The following is a 16,674-nucleotide window of genomic DNA, read 5'->3' as shown; positions in this document are numbered from 1 at the left end:
CCAAGAGAGTCATGATATTGACAAACACCAAGCACTCGATAACAGAGGGGGGGACTGGCTCAGAAGACATTATTAGAACCTTAGGGTACCTAAATCTTTGCATTACTGATGGTATCAAAGACTGGACCAAGTGGGAACCTGTGGAGAACAGCTTCGATACTAATGCTGCTTGTATGGAACGCTTAGTACTACAGGTAGGTGAGCAGTCTTTGATACCACTGATTTTCTTGTTCTCAGTTCCACGTATTGTTCAGGGATGGGCTTGATCTTTTCAGTCTTGTCTTTGCCGCTCTGGGTACTGGTATCCAAACTCAGTACTGAGTCTGTCTTAGAGTACCGACTCCTCTATGCCTTTGCTGTGCTAGCCTCACGCGGAGCCTGCATGGAACTCCCCTTGGGACCTGAAGTTTCCGTGGCCTTCTTGGCCGTTTATCCTTACCTCTTTCGGCTTAGAGGCAGATGTAGATGAGGACTTTGGTCCTGTAGATGTACTCAGTGTTGCAGTACCACCTACGTCTCTACCAGCGTCCAGTGACCAAGATATCCATGTGGACACAGCACTAGCTGTACTGGGCAGTCTATGCACAGGGGGTCCCCCTGCTCCTGGATCCAAAGCTGGACATAAAGCTTGCTCCATGATTAGGAGTTTAAACTTTATTTCTCTATATTTTCGGGATCTACCCTTGATGGAAGTGCAGATCTTGCACTTCCTGAGGAAATGAATATTACCCAGACAGCGGAGGAACTGGGAGTGTCTGTTACTTACTGAAATAGCCTGACGACAGGAGAGACATCTCTTGAATCTCAGGGAGCTCAACATTCCAGAGCAAAACGAATGACAAGGTAACCCTTAGAAGGGGAAATCTATATAACTATCTCTATGAATATAAAGTTGTGTGTGGTGGGTTGCTGGTTTTTTTGGGAGGGGTTAGAAAAAACAAGGGTAACAATTGTTCCAACAACCATAACTCTAAGGTAAGTAACAATAAGAGATTGAGAAAAAGCTAAATATTAGCGAACAAGTCCATAGATTCTGTCTTGGGCCAAAGGTAGATGAGAAGGGACAGAGTGGTTTGCCTTCTGCAGACCCATATAGCCTCAGCACAGTGCCCAGAAAGGTGTGGGATATATGACTAGGCCATACAGGGACTGCTACCAAAAATCTCTGATCAAAGGCACAGGCACAGCTGAAGCTGAGCATCCACAGGGACACTATTTGAAAAAGAATATTATATTCAGGTTTCTATTATTAGTCCTCTTCTATACTAGGTACTTTCAATCTAGGAAAATCATTTTAAACAACTTTAAAATGTTTGTAATTTCTCCTCCAACCTTACAGGTGCATAAATAAAACTGACACTTGAAAATATTATAACCCTCTTTTGAAGGAGTTACTTTTGAGTCTGAAGAAATAAGGAACAAATAAAACTTCAATCTTTCTATTTCATTTCAAAACAATTGTAGGCTCATCATCTACCAAATATATTTCACAATCTGTTTGTATGAGGCAGCTACTCCCTAAGGCGAAATGAAAAGAAAGTGTAAAAAGTTTTCATTCTCATTTGTTGGGCATTAACTAAAATGGACCAATGGCCTCTTCAGTTGGAACAGCTTACGTACAACCAATCTCAGTTTCTAATTAGGGTTCTTGTTTGTGGAATTTATTTTCAGATTAAATCTTAAAAAATCCTATTATGAAATTTTATTACACTGAGATTTTATCTTTATTGGTTAATCCTAAACTATAGAAACAACTCACAACAATGCAGGAAACACCAAACCTATTTAAAATTTTTTTTATACCAAATTATTATAAAGAGCAGTATGTATTGACATTTAGGTGCTTAAAAGGATACATACATTGTGGTATCTGAAGTTGCTTGTTAAATACTTAAAGTACAACCTGCACAACTTAAAAGTAAAAAAGCAGCTGTAGCAAAAAGTGTTTAATACTGCCAGACAGGCAAGCTAAAGGGTCGCTGTTCAAGGGTTACAAATCAAGTTTTAAAAACGTATGTTTAGTATACATCTTTATTTCAGTTAAATCTCTTTAGGCTGTAGCAATCTGTTGATTGACCTAATATTTGAGCACATTTTAAAAGAGAAGTGACTCATTAAGATTAATCCATTATATTAAATCACGCCAATATTTTCTAATATTTGACTTTAAAATTTTGAACATAAGCATCCGGAGTTCACTGTTACATTTTCATCAAGCTGTTCCAATACACCCATTTTTTGTAAAGTGGATATGTTCTCCCCTCCCCCCCCCACAGAATTCTTAGTCAAGAATGGCTGAACCATGTTTTCATTAAGCTCAAAAAAAAACAAAAAACCATAAACCAACCAACTATACACTCACATTTGGAGAAAGGCACAGAATTTCTCAGTTCTGCAGAATTTCAGTTTAGCAAGCAAAAGTTTTTGAAAGTGAGTCAGAAGAGGGGTTTAAAATGAAAACACTTCAACAATCTAAACTATAGTTGTTGATACAATTGGAGTGCCAATATAGAGTGCTTTCATCCTGCCATTAAAATTCCATTATGTTACTCCTGGGGAAATTCTGTGACAAAAGATTAAAAAGTCTGCGCATAATATTTTAAAATTCTGCAAAGTTCTGCATATTTTATTTGTCAAAACAACACAATATAATCACACCAGTTACAATTATTTTGGTAAATTATTTCAAAATGCCTGTCAGTAAGTATGTCTGTAACTATACAGACAACAAAAAAGATTCCTCCAGGAGTAGAGTTAAAGAAACCCTTATGACAACTCAGTTCCTCTTTCTCTGTTATGTTTTCATTGGGTGTCTCAGAATGGGTGTGTCACACTTGCCTGCTGGGCACCATCTTGGGGCAAAACTCTGCCACTCCAGCCTCAGACACACACACACACACACACCCCCTCTCCCCCAGAGCAGAGCCTACTGCGGAGCACTCTGCAGCCCAGACACCCACATCCCTCCCTCCCCAGAACCCAGCTGTGGGGTGCCCCTCCCAGCCCAGACACCCTCTACCCCCAAAGCACAGCTACCCACAGCCCCTACTGCCCAGAGCCCAGGGATCCAGAGAGAGAAACAGCCTGATGCTGGGTGCCAGGGTTGTACAGAGTTTCCTGCACACCACATTCTTCCTTCAGGACATGCTGGGAACTGCAGCTGCCTGGAAACCTCCAGCTCCCCCTCTCCTTCTCCCCAGCAGTGTCCTGTATTTGCGAGCTGGAGAGTCAGACTCTGATGGGTCCAGTGGCCCCTAGCGATGACCAGCAGCTCTGCAGTACCAATTCTGCCAGGAAAAATGAAATTCTGTGCAGAACATTAATTCTACACAAATTCTGCATTGCTCAATGGTGCAGAATTCCCCCAGGAGTACTATGTAGTACTTGCCAATTAATTTAAATTATTCACTGTTAAATATTACGAAGTTTTAAAATGTATGATTCGAGACATCATCCCAAAAGCAGAATTATTTTGTGTTTTCTTTCCCATCCACCAATTAATGGGGCCAACTTTTTCAGAAACAGAAGCCTAAAAAGCCTTACGTCCATACTTAGGCAATTGTCCTGATTTTTAGACATGCTGGGCACACACATAGCTCCCACTGAAGTCATTTTAAAATGGGGGATTTTTTTAGTTGCAAATACTTCATTAATGTGTAACATTATGTCTTCTAAGCTGGAATTTCTAGTATTTAAAACTAGAAGATTACACAAGACTTTTATAGTTGTACAGTTTATCTGTTTTATAGTGCAATGAGCTATTAAATTTCTGACCCAATTTAGATTAGTGAGACATTATTCAAATAGTCTTCTATAGGAGCTTGATCCTTCACCCATTGACTTCAGTGGTGCAGGATCAGTACCTAGTTGTGTAGAACATCAAAAATTCAAAATCTAAGATATTTAAAAAATCAAAATTACACATTAAAAAAATTCTACATCACCAGAATGGGGAAATAAGAAGAGAGGAGAAAGATAAATGACTGGCTGATTTATATCCAATGTCAATTCTAGCAGAGAACTTGTCAGTCTTATCAATCAGCTATGTTACCTCTATAAATAACTACTTTGGATGTCACAATGGGGTTTTCATAAAAGAAAAAGAGAGAAGAAATGTGAGAAGGGGAGAAAGGGACAAAGAGAAGAACAAAGGAAGTGACAAAGCAACAATGATCATGATCCCCCCCAAGTCAGGCTACCAGCGAGTGATATATTAGCAAATAATAGTACAGTATAAACAGTGTTCTTGATGCATTGAGGGAAATTTTCACTTTAATAGTTTTTTTATATAATCATAATTTAAATGACAATATAAAATTACACAAAACTCTTCTGATAAAGAGTTCTTTATGAAAAGAGCACAGCTTTAAAAGTAAAGACTACTTTATAACTAATTATGGGGCTCACTTTTAAGTAAGAGCACAAACTGAAAGAAACAGTCACATATATTCTCAGCTCTTTTTAAAAAAGACCAAAAAACTCCTGCATTTTTATCCATGCAGGCTGAAATCTGCACTGCGTGAACCATCCTGAATCAGAGTGGGGGAAGGCTCTGCCCTCATGATTCAGATTGCAGGATTGGGGCGTTAACTCATTTATAGAATCTACTAAGGACTTAAAATTAGACATATTTTTAAGCACGTCAAGACCCAAGGTCAGGGTTATGTGTTATTTGCACAGGAGATGACGACCTCACAAACCCCTGAAACAAAGTACAAGTTGCTTCCTACTCCTGATTAAGACCCTGAAATTGGATGGCAAAGGATAATAATTTTTTCTTTTGTTTTTCATGTACTTCATTTTCTAAATATATTTATAATTTTAAGTCAACCTAAATGTGATTTTGCTAGGGTGCAACGTGCAAAAAGCCAGTACAAGGCCTTTGTATAATTTTAGTCCCACTTAAGGCATCATAAAATGGTTTTAGGAGTATTGAAATGGTACATAGATCTCTGCTGGGTTCTCTGCTTTGGGGGGAATTTCACCCTGGACTGTTTATGGCTTAATTCTGCTGCCACCAAACACCAGGAGCAGGAGAAAGCCTTTGGGATTTAAAAAAAGTTTCAGGTCATGTTTATATCATCTTGATTTTACATAGCATTTTTCATCCCCGTACATCTCAAATCACTTTACAGAGAACATCAGTATCATTATCCCCAATTACAAATCAGGAACTGAGGTACAATGAGGGGAAGTGACTTGGCCAAGGCCACCCAGCAGTGCAGTAGCAGAGCTGGAGAATGAATCTGAATTGTCTCCTGAATGCCAATCCACTGCTCTAATCACTAGATAACCCTGCCTTCCCCCATTTGTAAAATATACCTCCAAAAGCTTTCCTTATTTTCTTTTCCATTTGGCAACCACTGAATTTGCTTCATGTGTTTCCAATGGATCTTAAAATAAAAAATGCATTTTTGGGTCTTTATTAGCGTACCATAGGTGTAAAACACTCAGACCCTGATAATGAGTGGGATACAATAACCTGAATATTATTATAGATGATGTACGAAGAATTTGGCGAACAGTATTTCCCTGCTACAACATACCCAAGATAAATACAAAAAAATATTTTTGTAATCTAATGAGGCCTAAAAAATATTTGTCAAGACTAAATGATCTTAAATTAGAATTCAGAGGACATTATCCATCAGATGATAATTTAAAGGAAAATCAAATTTTATTCAAAGCTAGTTTCCTAGAAATTTTTCTTGTGTTTTCTTTACAAAATGAAATTAAATTAAAAGACTTGAAATCTGTGTTTTGAGTAAAAAGTGTGCTACGTACCTGTTGTATGTTTCTTTGTGACTGTAAACTGGACTGCAGCCTTCTCAACAGAGGAACACCATTCCTAGACAGTCTTTTAAGTAACCAGTAACTGTGTACTCTTTCAACAAACTGCTTCTTCCGTTGAATGGCCACCTGATTCATAATTTTATTTAATCTAAAAACGTGGAAAAACTGAAAGTTTAATTTTTGCAGCAAAGCATCAAACATGTTTTTGGTTATGGAAATTAAATATCAAAATTTTCATTTCTATCAAGATATTTTGTGTACTACAACAATATTGCACTAACATTTATTATAAAATCTCTTTGGACTATATTGCTCTTGGTGCAATTTTATCTGATTGCTAAAATAAATAAAACCTTTAACAGCAACTACTCAACATTTTAGTTTCTATCAAATTACAAATTATGATACTAATATATGAAGATGTGTAAATTTTCATGAGTTACTAACCCAGGCATAAAAAATGCTCTCAGATTAGATTTGACAGTAAAATCTCAGCAGTAGAATTTTTTTTTTTAAAATGTTGACACTTAATCCTAAACCCCTGTAATTAATTTTCAGGGCCATAAAGCCCTATACAAATTTTTGGATGAATGTTTTGTGCGTTCATTACTTACTATTTTATGTTTAGCTTATTTTTTTAAAAAGAAGATGTATTTTTAGCTTTTTCTAAACATTTAAAATGTACCTTAGATATTAAAATATGTCAAAAAAACCCTCCTCTAGATTTGTTTTTTCTTAAGTGCCTAGAAGAGAGACTTTTCCGAAGAAAAAAGCAATATGAAAATTAAAACATCAGAACACTGATGCCATAGTTGTGCACACACAGCCTCAATGGAACGTATGTAAACAGGAGCTGCAAGACCGGGTCATCAAATAGCAATTATGGGACACTTTCTAAAGGTAAAAAAAAAAATATTTTAAAAGATTCTTAAAAGAGAACATGATCTATTTCGTTCAGTTCAGTAGTCTTAAACTAAAAAAGTTATTCATTTCTTAGTGGATAATCCATGTCATGTATTTACAAAAAAGTTTATAAATGTAAAAACAGGTTACTCACCTTCTGCTCCACTTCAGGTACGCATGTGCCTCTCGAGCCCTTGATCAGAGATGTTCCATTAGCAGTGTCTGTTTGGCCTGCACATGCGCTCTAGACAACCCTGTGCCACAAGAGTATCTAGGGCTGTGTGGGCGAACCGCCCTCAGTTCCTTCTCTAGTCAAACATCCAGCAAGAACAGTCCAAAGCAGAGGGGAAGGAGGGTGAGTAGTGGAGCACTGACAGGGACACACACCTCAAAGAACCACAGTTACTGCACAAGGTGAGAAACCTTTTCTTCTTCTATGAGTAGCGTCCCTGTGGGTGCTCCACTTCAGGTGACTCCCCAACAGCATCCTCACATGGAATCAGAATCAAGACCAGGACTGAAGATCATACAACAGAACCAAGTTCCGCACCAGCTCTGATGGACCAACGCACAATTTAGAAAATGTATGTACTGAAGCCCATGTAGCAGCGCTGCATATCTCAGACACTGAAATGTTTCTGAGTAGCACCGTGAAAGTTGCTTGTGATCTGGTAGCGTCCTATAATCATTTGCAGAGGCAAAACACCAGCTGCATTGTAGAAAGCAGTAATACACCCACAGATCCATCTCAACAGTCCTCTGAAGAGATTGTGGACCTCTCTGAACTTTCTGCATTGGAGACAGAGTCTAGGTGATTTCCAAAATTGTTTGGTCCTATCCAGATAAAAGGCCGATGCCCATGGTACATCTAACATATGAAGAAAAGTCCCCTGCGAGATTTATGTGGTTTAGGGAAAAAATACAGGTAGATGAATCGAATAGAATGCTCCCAACCTAACAGTGATGTGTCCATTGTCACAATTATTGTTGGAACTGGGCAGATGAAAAAGACACCTGCACAGACTTTGTGCTGATCTTTCCACCAATCCAGGGAGTTCCCCACCTGGCAGGGAACTGTGACCTGTTTATCCAACTTAACTCTGGTTGAGGAATAGGACTTCATGAACCAGCCTTGAAAGTAGCCAAGGTGTAATCCTGCATGCTTGGTCATGAAGGTGCAAGCTGCCACATGACCCAGGAGCTGTAAGCCATTCCTTACTATAGTACTAGGGCTTCCCTGAATTGTCCAAACCAGATTCAAAGTTGTTAATCTGTCTGTGAGAAGGAAGTCCCTGGCTGCCAAAAAATCCAAATATGTCCCAAGGAATTGTATTCTCTGTACCGGGACTAACTTGGACTTCTTTACGTTTAGTTGGAGACCCAACTCCTGGAAGAGGGAGAGACCTGGGTGTAAGTTAGTATGGCTTCATAAAATTGGCCCTTATGTAACCAGTTGTCGAGATATGGGAAAACTAAAATTGCTTCTTACAAAGATAAGCAGCCAATCCTGCTAAACCCTTCGTGAACACCCTTGGGGCTGGAAAGAGATCTGGACAGGACCAAACAATTTTGAAACCACCTAGTCTCTTTGTCGCCAACTTAGGAAGATCAAAGGGGTCCACAATCTCTTCAAGGGACTGCTGAGATGGACCTCTGGTGTGTTACTGCTTGCTACAATGAAGCTCGTGTTTTGCCTCCCCAAAGGATAATAGCACACTATACCAGATCGTGAGTACTCAGTAATGAAAATGATCCCAGCCCATGGTGAAGCACAGGTATCTGATGTGTGCCAGAACCACCATCTGGAACTTTTCAGACTTTACAAATTTGTTCAGTCATCTTAGATCTAAGATAGGTCTCCACTCTCCAGCCTTCTTTGGCATGATAAAAGGGAGTAAAACCCTTTCCCCTGAGGGGATGGGACTGGTTCTATTGCTCCTAAACAAAGGAGGGAGTGTACCTCTTGACTTAATACAGTCTGGTGAGAAGGGTCCCTGAAGAAGGATGGAGAAGGGGGATGGATGTGGAGGGATGTGAAATGGATGGTGTAGCCCAATGTTATAACATCCATGACCTGTTGTATTATGCTGCCAGGCCTATTGGAAATGGGAAGGGTAGTCTCCTGAAGTGGTGAAGGAGACAAATGGTTGCAGCTTGCAAACTTGAGGTGAGGAAGAAGTCGAGCCCTCAACCAATCTGTCAAAATTATTGTTTTGATAATGACTGGGTACTAGTGAAGGAGGGTAGGAAGTTCTTTTTCTCTGGAATCTGTCTTTTTCTAGCAGGTTCAGTGGCTCTGTGAAAACAAAAGTACTGACTTGAGTGCAATCTCTGGGCAGTCTGAGACCTGCTAAATCTCCTCGTTTGTAGGGGTGTATATATCCAGAGACCTCAACGTAGCCCTGGAGTCCTTCAGTTTTTGCATGGACCCATCCATAGTTCCCAAGCAAAGCTTCTGATCATCAAATGAGAGATCCTCAATCACATTCTGAGACTCTCTCAGGAATCTCGACAACTGTAGCCACGACACCCTGCACATGAGTGCAAGACAAGTAGTAATTCTTCCACTCTACTCAGCACTGATAAGGCCTCAACTTGAGTACTGTGTCCAGTTCTGGATATCACACTTCTGGAAAGATATAGACAAACTGAAGAAAGTCCAAAGGAGAACAAAAATTATTGGAAAACATGACTTATGAGGAAAGATTCAAAAAAACTGGTTTGTTCAGTCTGGAGAAGACTGAGTGGGGACTTCAATATGTAAATGGTTGTTATAAAGATGAGGATGATAAATTGTTCTCCTTAACTACCAAGGACAAGAGAAGTAGTAAAGGCCTTACATTTCAGAAAGGGGGATTTAGGTTAGACATCAGGAAAGCTTCCTAACTGTAAGAGTAGCTAAGCATTGCAACAAATTATCTAGGGAGGTTGTGGCATCTCTGTCATTAGCGGTTTTTAAAAACAGGTTAGCCAAAAAACCTGTCAGGGACGGTCTAGAATAGATAATACTCAGTCCTACCTCAATGCAGGAGATGGGATTAGATGACCTATCAAGGCCCCCTCCAGTTCTACATTTCATTTCTTGGGGTCCATGGCACCCAAGGACACTTGGACAGAGATTTTGGCTAAAAATTCTACTTAATGAGGACCTGGAATTGTTTTCTATGCTCCTGTCGAAGATGTACAATAAAGGATACAAATTTGTTGTAATTCATGTAGTCATACTTGGCCATTGTTGCCTGATAGTTTGCGATCTGAAATCTGAAGGGCCTGGATGAGGAGGCCTCCCATCATGAAGGTTTTACCTTTTCTGGTCCTTGGCATAAGGAGCAGACCTAGAGTAATAATGTCTACCGTGCCTGTCTGCAGCATCCACCACCAGGGAATTAGTTTGGGTGTGGGAAAACAAAAATTCGGAGTCCCCATGGGACGACATAATATTTCTTATATGCCAGTTTACAAGTTGGTGGCAGGAGTTTGCCAAACAGTCTTTGCTGGATCCAGGAGCACTTCATTAATAAGCAACACAATCTGGGTAGGTGTCACTGACTGCAAAATGTCCAGGAGCTTGTGATGTGAGTCTTTAACCTCCTCCAGTGGTATCTGAATGGTGTCTGTAACCCTCTTTGCAAGGTCCTGTAACTGACGGAAATCATCGGCCATCAAAGGTGGCAGAAGTGTGACTGTCTCGTCCGGCAATGAAGACAAAATCGGAAGGAGTAGACTCTTTTCCGCCCTAGCTTCCTGTTCCTCAAAGGTCTCCTTGTGTTGGGGGTTTGCTGGAGAAGACTGTGTGACCCCTAGTTTCCTGGTGTAGTGAAGCCGGAGGTCTTGGACTGCAGCAGAAGGTTGGGTAGAGCACATGTGTGGGTCAAACAGACACTGCTAATAGAAAAATCTCCAATCAAGGGCTTGAGAGGGTCATATGTACCCAAAGTGGAGCGCACATAGTGACCCTACTAAAAGAAGAAGTAGTTTCACCCACTGCCAGTGGTAACCAGTTTAGCAAGTGATTTAATTTCTCAGTGTCAGACCTCTATCCAAGTCTAGACCACTTTTGACGTGCTGAAGATTATTAATTTATCTGTAACCACTGTTTTCTGAAGATAATCAAAATAGATCCCCAACTTTTTAGGCCTACTATTACATGCAAATGAGATGGGAACGCACAAAATTCTAAAGCTATTCATGCAAACAAGTGCTGTTTTATTTCAGTCCCTGCAACGGAACGCAAAAGCTTTACAAGGCTCTAACCACAGTTCCCTTCTGAGTGGGAGGTAAAATAATAAAGGGTTACAGAAACCTCATCTCTGGGGGAAGGAGTGTAAGAGTGAATGGAAACATTTTAACTTTCTCTTTGGTAAGATATTATAACAAACGTACATCCATCTAGAGTAAAACACTCTAAGGATGTTTGAATAAAACACAATATTGCAACAAGCAGTAGCAACTGCAGAAAAGGTGTTTGTTTGATTTTGTACATGACTATCAAAAATTACTTTTTTTAGTAGAGGTATAAGATACCGGCATATATTTTGTTTTTTTGTTAATATAAAGAATGAGACAGTTCTTAAAAAGAAAAAAAAGAAAAAAGGGAAATTCCAAAACTAAAAGCTAAAGTTACAAAAGCTTGGGCCTAAAAAGAGGTCCTGTATCTCCGACAGACAAGCCAGATTATCTGGAAGCTAAGGGTAAAATTTTCAAAAGTGCTAAAGCAATTTAGGGTCCTAAGTCCCAGTGACATTTAATGACTAATTATACGTAACTTAGATGCACTTGAAACTGTTACTTTAAATAAAAGCAATACTGCTAAGCAAGCATGTAGAAATCCGGCTGCTTTGCAAATCTCCTGGATAGAGGGGGAAGTGTGGCCCATGGGGAAGGAAAAGGACTGACTACCCTGAGGGAAAATCAGAGGCTGGCTGCCACAACAGACTTTTCTGATATGGGATAGGCTTTAAGACCATACTAAGCTGATAAGCAACACAGTAAAAGATACAGTCAAATAACTGCTTTGACATGGTTCTCATGGAGACAGAAAAACCTATTCAACTGAGTCAAAAATCTGGGTCAAAACTACACCAACTTGAAGATACCCAAGTAACCACAGCTTGAGATTCTTGTGTGATCAGATGTGGTGAGACTAAACCACAAAATCCTTATCAGGTTTAAGAATTGTATTTGTTAATCCAACGGGGGACTACTGGATTCTTGGAGCATTTGTGTCCCCCAATCTTAGCCAGGACATTTGCTATCAAAGGTAACAGAAAGCAGTGTACACTAGCTTCCCTTCACAGTGAATAAAAAGGAGTAATTTGCCAGCGCAGGATATTCTCAATGGCTTATGCAAACAAATCATAGACCATTCAGATGTTTCAATCATTTATTTCCAACATGTTCCTGCTCAGAACAGATATGGACCATGAACCCTCAGTTCTTGTTTCCACTACCAGCAAAGCATAGCCTGTCTCTGACAGGAAGGAGAGGAAAGAAAAAAAAAAGAGAGAGAGAGGGAGAACCTGATTAGCTATGTGGCCATTTGGAATGCCTTGTGGAACTCTTCTCAATCCGGAACTCTCAGGACTTCCACCATGGGAATTGTGATCCAAATCTTCTCTACTTGTTCACAGAAAACATAGTGGACCAACTGTCCATTTGAATCAGGCCCTCCTTTTAGGATAGCAGGTTTATGAAAGTCTTTTGTACATTCAGGAATAGCTGCATCCACAAAATATTGATGTACAACACTTCGTGAAGAGACTAAGGCCCAAATTTCCAGAAGTGCCGGATACTTGGAACAGTTATAATACACCTCTACCCCGATATAATGTGGTCCTCGGGAGCCAAAAGATTTTACCGCGTTATAGGTGAAACAGCATTATATCGAACTTGCTTTGGCCTCGAGCATTTCCGTTATTAATAGCCACTTCCTGCCGCCTGACTGACCCCTCAGAACCCCGACCCATCCAACCCCACCTGCTCTTTGTCCCCTGACTATCCCCTCCAGACACCCCCCCACCCCTCACAACCCCTCCCAAGACCCCACCCCCTATCTAAGCCTCCCTGTTCCTTGTCCCCTGACCGCCCCCTCCAGAGACCCCCTGCATCCCTAATCACCCCCAGGACCCCACCCTACCCCATTCCCCCTGTCCCGACTGCCCTGCCCCCCATCCACTCCCCCGACCTGTGACAGGCCCCCCAGGACTCCCACGCCCTATCCAATGCCCCCTGCTCCCTGTCCCCTGACCACCTCGCCCCCAGAACCTCTGAACCATTCAACCCCCCCAGCTCCCTGTCCCCGGACTGTCCCCCGAGACCCTCTACCCCTTATCCAACCCCTCGGCCCCAGCCCGGCACCCTTAACACGCTGCTCAGAGCAGCGTGTCAGAGCCAGACACGCTGATCTGCGAGAACGCGTCGCCCCACCCTCCAGAGCGCTACTTTACCACGTTATATCCGAATTCGTGTTCTAGCAGGTTGTGTTATATCGGTGTAGAGGTGTAGCTAGTGGGAGCTGCAGATACACATTATCCTAGGCAGAATAATCTTGATCATGTTCAAGGTAATAAGTTGAGATGTGTGTGTACTACAGTTGTCTTTGTGGGAACAAACCAAGACTTATCTTCAACTCTAGTGGCTCCAAAACCCCAATGGTAGTATAGAATAATGGCTAGAACCCTTCCAAGATATTGTCCTTGACCTGCATATCAGAATATAGTTGCCAGACAAATTTAGTTTTATCCTGTGGATGCCACTAGTGCATAAGTGTGACAAATTACAGCCACATGATAAACTGCATACAGACCATGATTCAAGAAGCACTTGAAATTAGGGCTGTCAAGTGATTAAAAAAATTAATCACACTGTTAAACATCCAAAAATATTTCTATTCTATTGTTTAACAGTGTGATTAACCATGATTAATTTTTTTAATCACAGTTACTTTTTTTTGAGTTAATCGCGAGTTAACTACAATTAATCGACAATCCTAATAAAAATGTTGTTTGGGGAGGAGGGGGAAGAGAAGAGACATCATAGCTGTAACCAACATTACTATACTAAGACAGTTTCAAGTGTAGACCAGGATTCACAGAAATGTTGGGGTAGGAGATTAATGGGAAGAGTACTCATGCAGGCATTAAAAGTGCAGGATAAATGTAAATTTTTGCTCTGATCTGGAAGAATCGCTGCAGGAAAGGCAGGTCAGTCTCCACGTTTGTGCAATTGCTGACCTCTCTTCTGAGACTGCTGACAAGGGTGCCAAATTTGTTAACGTTACTATGGGGCATCCCATCCCTGAGAAACTGAATGTGTATATTATAGATTAAAAACAAACTTCAAAATTCAGTATTCCTAAAGCCTTTCTGTATTGTTTACTTCTTAGAGAGTTGTAAAAGGAAAGTAGCTCTGTTCCATTGGCCCTCCATGTATAATTGGTCCTGTCTAATAGGACCAGACTTTGAGCTTCCAAGTTGTTGTTCTAGATAGAAACCAAAAGCACAAATGCACGTGCTACCATCCTCACACTGGCTATTTTCTAAAGCTATTTTGTCTGACTGCTACCTTTTAATTTCTTGAGTTTCCCCTGGCAGGCCCCCTGCTGATTTCCCCTTTCCTGGGCTCCACTCCAAAACCACAAAGATGTTTAAACACTTTCACAACTGTTATACTTGTTTCACAGCCTTACAGTTCTGCTTGCAGCCCAAGTATTACTATAACTGTGGAACTGGGATATACTGAAGTCCTTACTCATAATTTTTCAGTTGGGGATTTACCTAACGGTTGTCAAATGGGAGCTGCATATATATTGCATCTGCATGACAGAGCCCAAACTGGGAAGTTAAGCTATAAGTGAATTTTGGCTTGAAAACAATTGCATCCAGAAAAGGATTTTGATTGATTGTTTTAAAGTCTTTGAAAGACTGTGGCTTAGGTAGATGTAGCAAAAGGCCAGGTTTTTTTCTAATGTGGATAATTTCTTTATTCAAATATGTTTTCATGGACTGCTTGGCCTCCCAACAGCAATCTCACAGAACATCTCCCCCATTATTATGTCGGCCAGTTCCTCTCTCAGTTTCAATTATATACCACCACTATGGCAGCTACAGTAATTAGTTACATGAAAACATAACATGTTTTTAGTTGCCCTTTAGATGTGATGTAGCAGCTTGAAATAAGGAAAGCCAGTACTATAAGACCAGCCAGTTCTCTTCTACTGCAGCAACTGCTCCACAGTTTGAGAACCACTAACCTAAAAGAACCAGATAAATATTAAAATATGTAGGGCCCAAACCTGTGACATACTGTGCACCCAAAACTTCTATTTGGCTTCAATGGCACTTGCCCATTTTGGCAATTTGCATAATTAAATCCACAGTGAATAAACACTAGCTTATGAAGTTCTCAAGCAGAAACAAAACAAACAGAAAATATTTGCATAACAGTGCATATGACACAAATAAGCAAGAAAGAGAAAGATCTATTACAGCCTCCACTTCCTCAGAAAGACTGGTCCATCTTTATAACTTTTTATACGCCAAAAGAAAAAAAAAATCCACACACGCATTTTATAAAAGGAGGCTAATGCATCGGATCTATTATTCAAGCAATTACAGTAGTTTCTTTGTTGCTCAGCAGAATTGTTTTATTTAACAGAATCAAATATAACCTGTTAAGAGTCTTCTGCAGTCTCCCGGGGTGGGAGGGAAATATTTAAAACTTCTGATAAATGTTAACGAATATAACCAGAGACTGTTTCTTGTAGGGACACCAGAAGTAAAGAGGGTGTCTAAATAATGGGAGTTTCGGGTATAAAAACAAACTTTCTCTCTTAAGTGATGACTGGAAGAAATATATGGAAATCAAAATTCACATTAGGCAGTGGTAAAGGAAATATGCTACCTGTGCAAATTAATGTGGATCTTTTTAACATAATGCCACACAATTCACTTTAATTGGTAGCTTACTGACGGTATCTAATTAAGAGACTAATACCAAATAGCAAGAGTATGGCAGTTCAGGATTAAGGACTCAGTTATTACAACTATGCAAGAAAGTTTCTGTCGTACTTGCCTACATTACACATTTACTAGGCTTTCAAAATGCAGACCACCTAAAATGAGAGTCTTCCCACAAAAATGCAAATGTGTATTTTTCCAGTATAATTATATTAACTGAACTTATGTGGTAGTCACTTCCTATTCTTGTATATAGATATCATAAAGGATCAAATGCCCAGACAACCAGTTATATGAATGAAAAGGACACTTAACAACCGGAAATCTAATCAGTTTTGAAATATGAACTATAACTAAAATTTCAGGTACTATTCCTATCCCTGAGTTTCCTTCATTCCTGCCAATTTTTATGACTTTACAGTCTTGTTTGTTATTCCCTCCCTTGCTGTTATGTTAAGAGATCCACAAAAAACAAGCAAAACTAAATGCCTAAATGAAATATAGTCACTAACTAAAACAATACATTGCTGACTTTCTACTGACTCATCACTGATGCTAGTGTACACACACACAAAAGGAGTCAAATTTGCGTCCATTCTAGTCCAACTTCCTTATTTTCCAAACAATAAAAATTTCTAGAGAGAGAGGAAGAAATTTTATTTTAATATGCTTCTTACATAATGGAAACAAAGGATATGAAAGTATGACATTTTCAATAATTTTCACTATTAAAGGTTAAGAATATAACTATAGGAAGTTAAATTAAATCACGGGGACGTTTAATTACATTTGAATTTCTGATTATCTAGTGTTTGAGATCAATTACTTTAGTATTTTAAAAGGAAACAAGGTGATCTTCAAAAAGAATCCCAGGAGATTCTTGGTGCTTTTAAAACTACACTTAACAATACACAGCAACTCACAGAAAGAAATACGGCTCTGATCCGACAACGAAACATGCACATAACTTTATACACTTCCAGTAGCCCCAATGAAGTTAATTGAAGTAGAGCTTGCTGGA

The 16,674-nt window shown here is 39.8% G+C and overlaps 1 protein-coding gene across 7 annotated transcripts in view; it reads right to left on the bottom strand.

Annotated features, from left to right (window-relative positions):
• BRD1 (bromodomain containing 1) overlaps window positions 1-16,674 on the bottom strand; it is a 106,533-nt gene that overhangs the window by 70,359 nt on the left and 19,500 nt on the right. For 6 of the 7 annotated variants that reach the window (XM_048836233.2, XM_048836229.2, XM_048836232.2 and 3 more), the window contains one exon: window positions 5,785-5,941. The exons of the other annotated variant lie outside the window; for it this stretch is intronic. In XM_048836233.2, coding sequence (XP_048692190.1) covers window positions 5,785-5,941 — 157 coding nt within the window. The remainder of the gene's footprint in view (window positions 1-5,784; window positions 5,942-16,674) is intronic. 7 annotated transcript variants of the gene reach the window in all.

This window comes from Caretta caretta, chromosome 1 (assembly GCF_965140235.1).
Source record: "Caretta caretta isolate rCarCar2 chromosome 1, rCarCar1.hap1, whole genome shotgun sequence".
NCBI lineage: Eukaryota > Metazoa > Chordata > Testudines > Cheloniidae > Caretta > Caretta caretta.
Note: the sequence above shows the minus strand (reverse complement) of the source record. Positions and strands in the feature narration are given on the sequence as shown.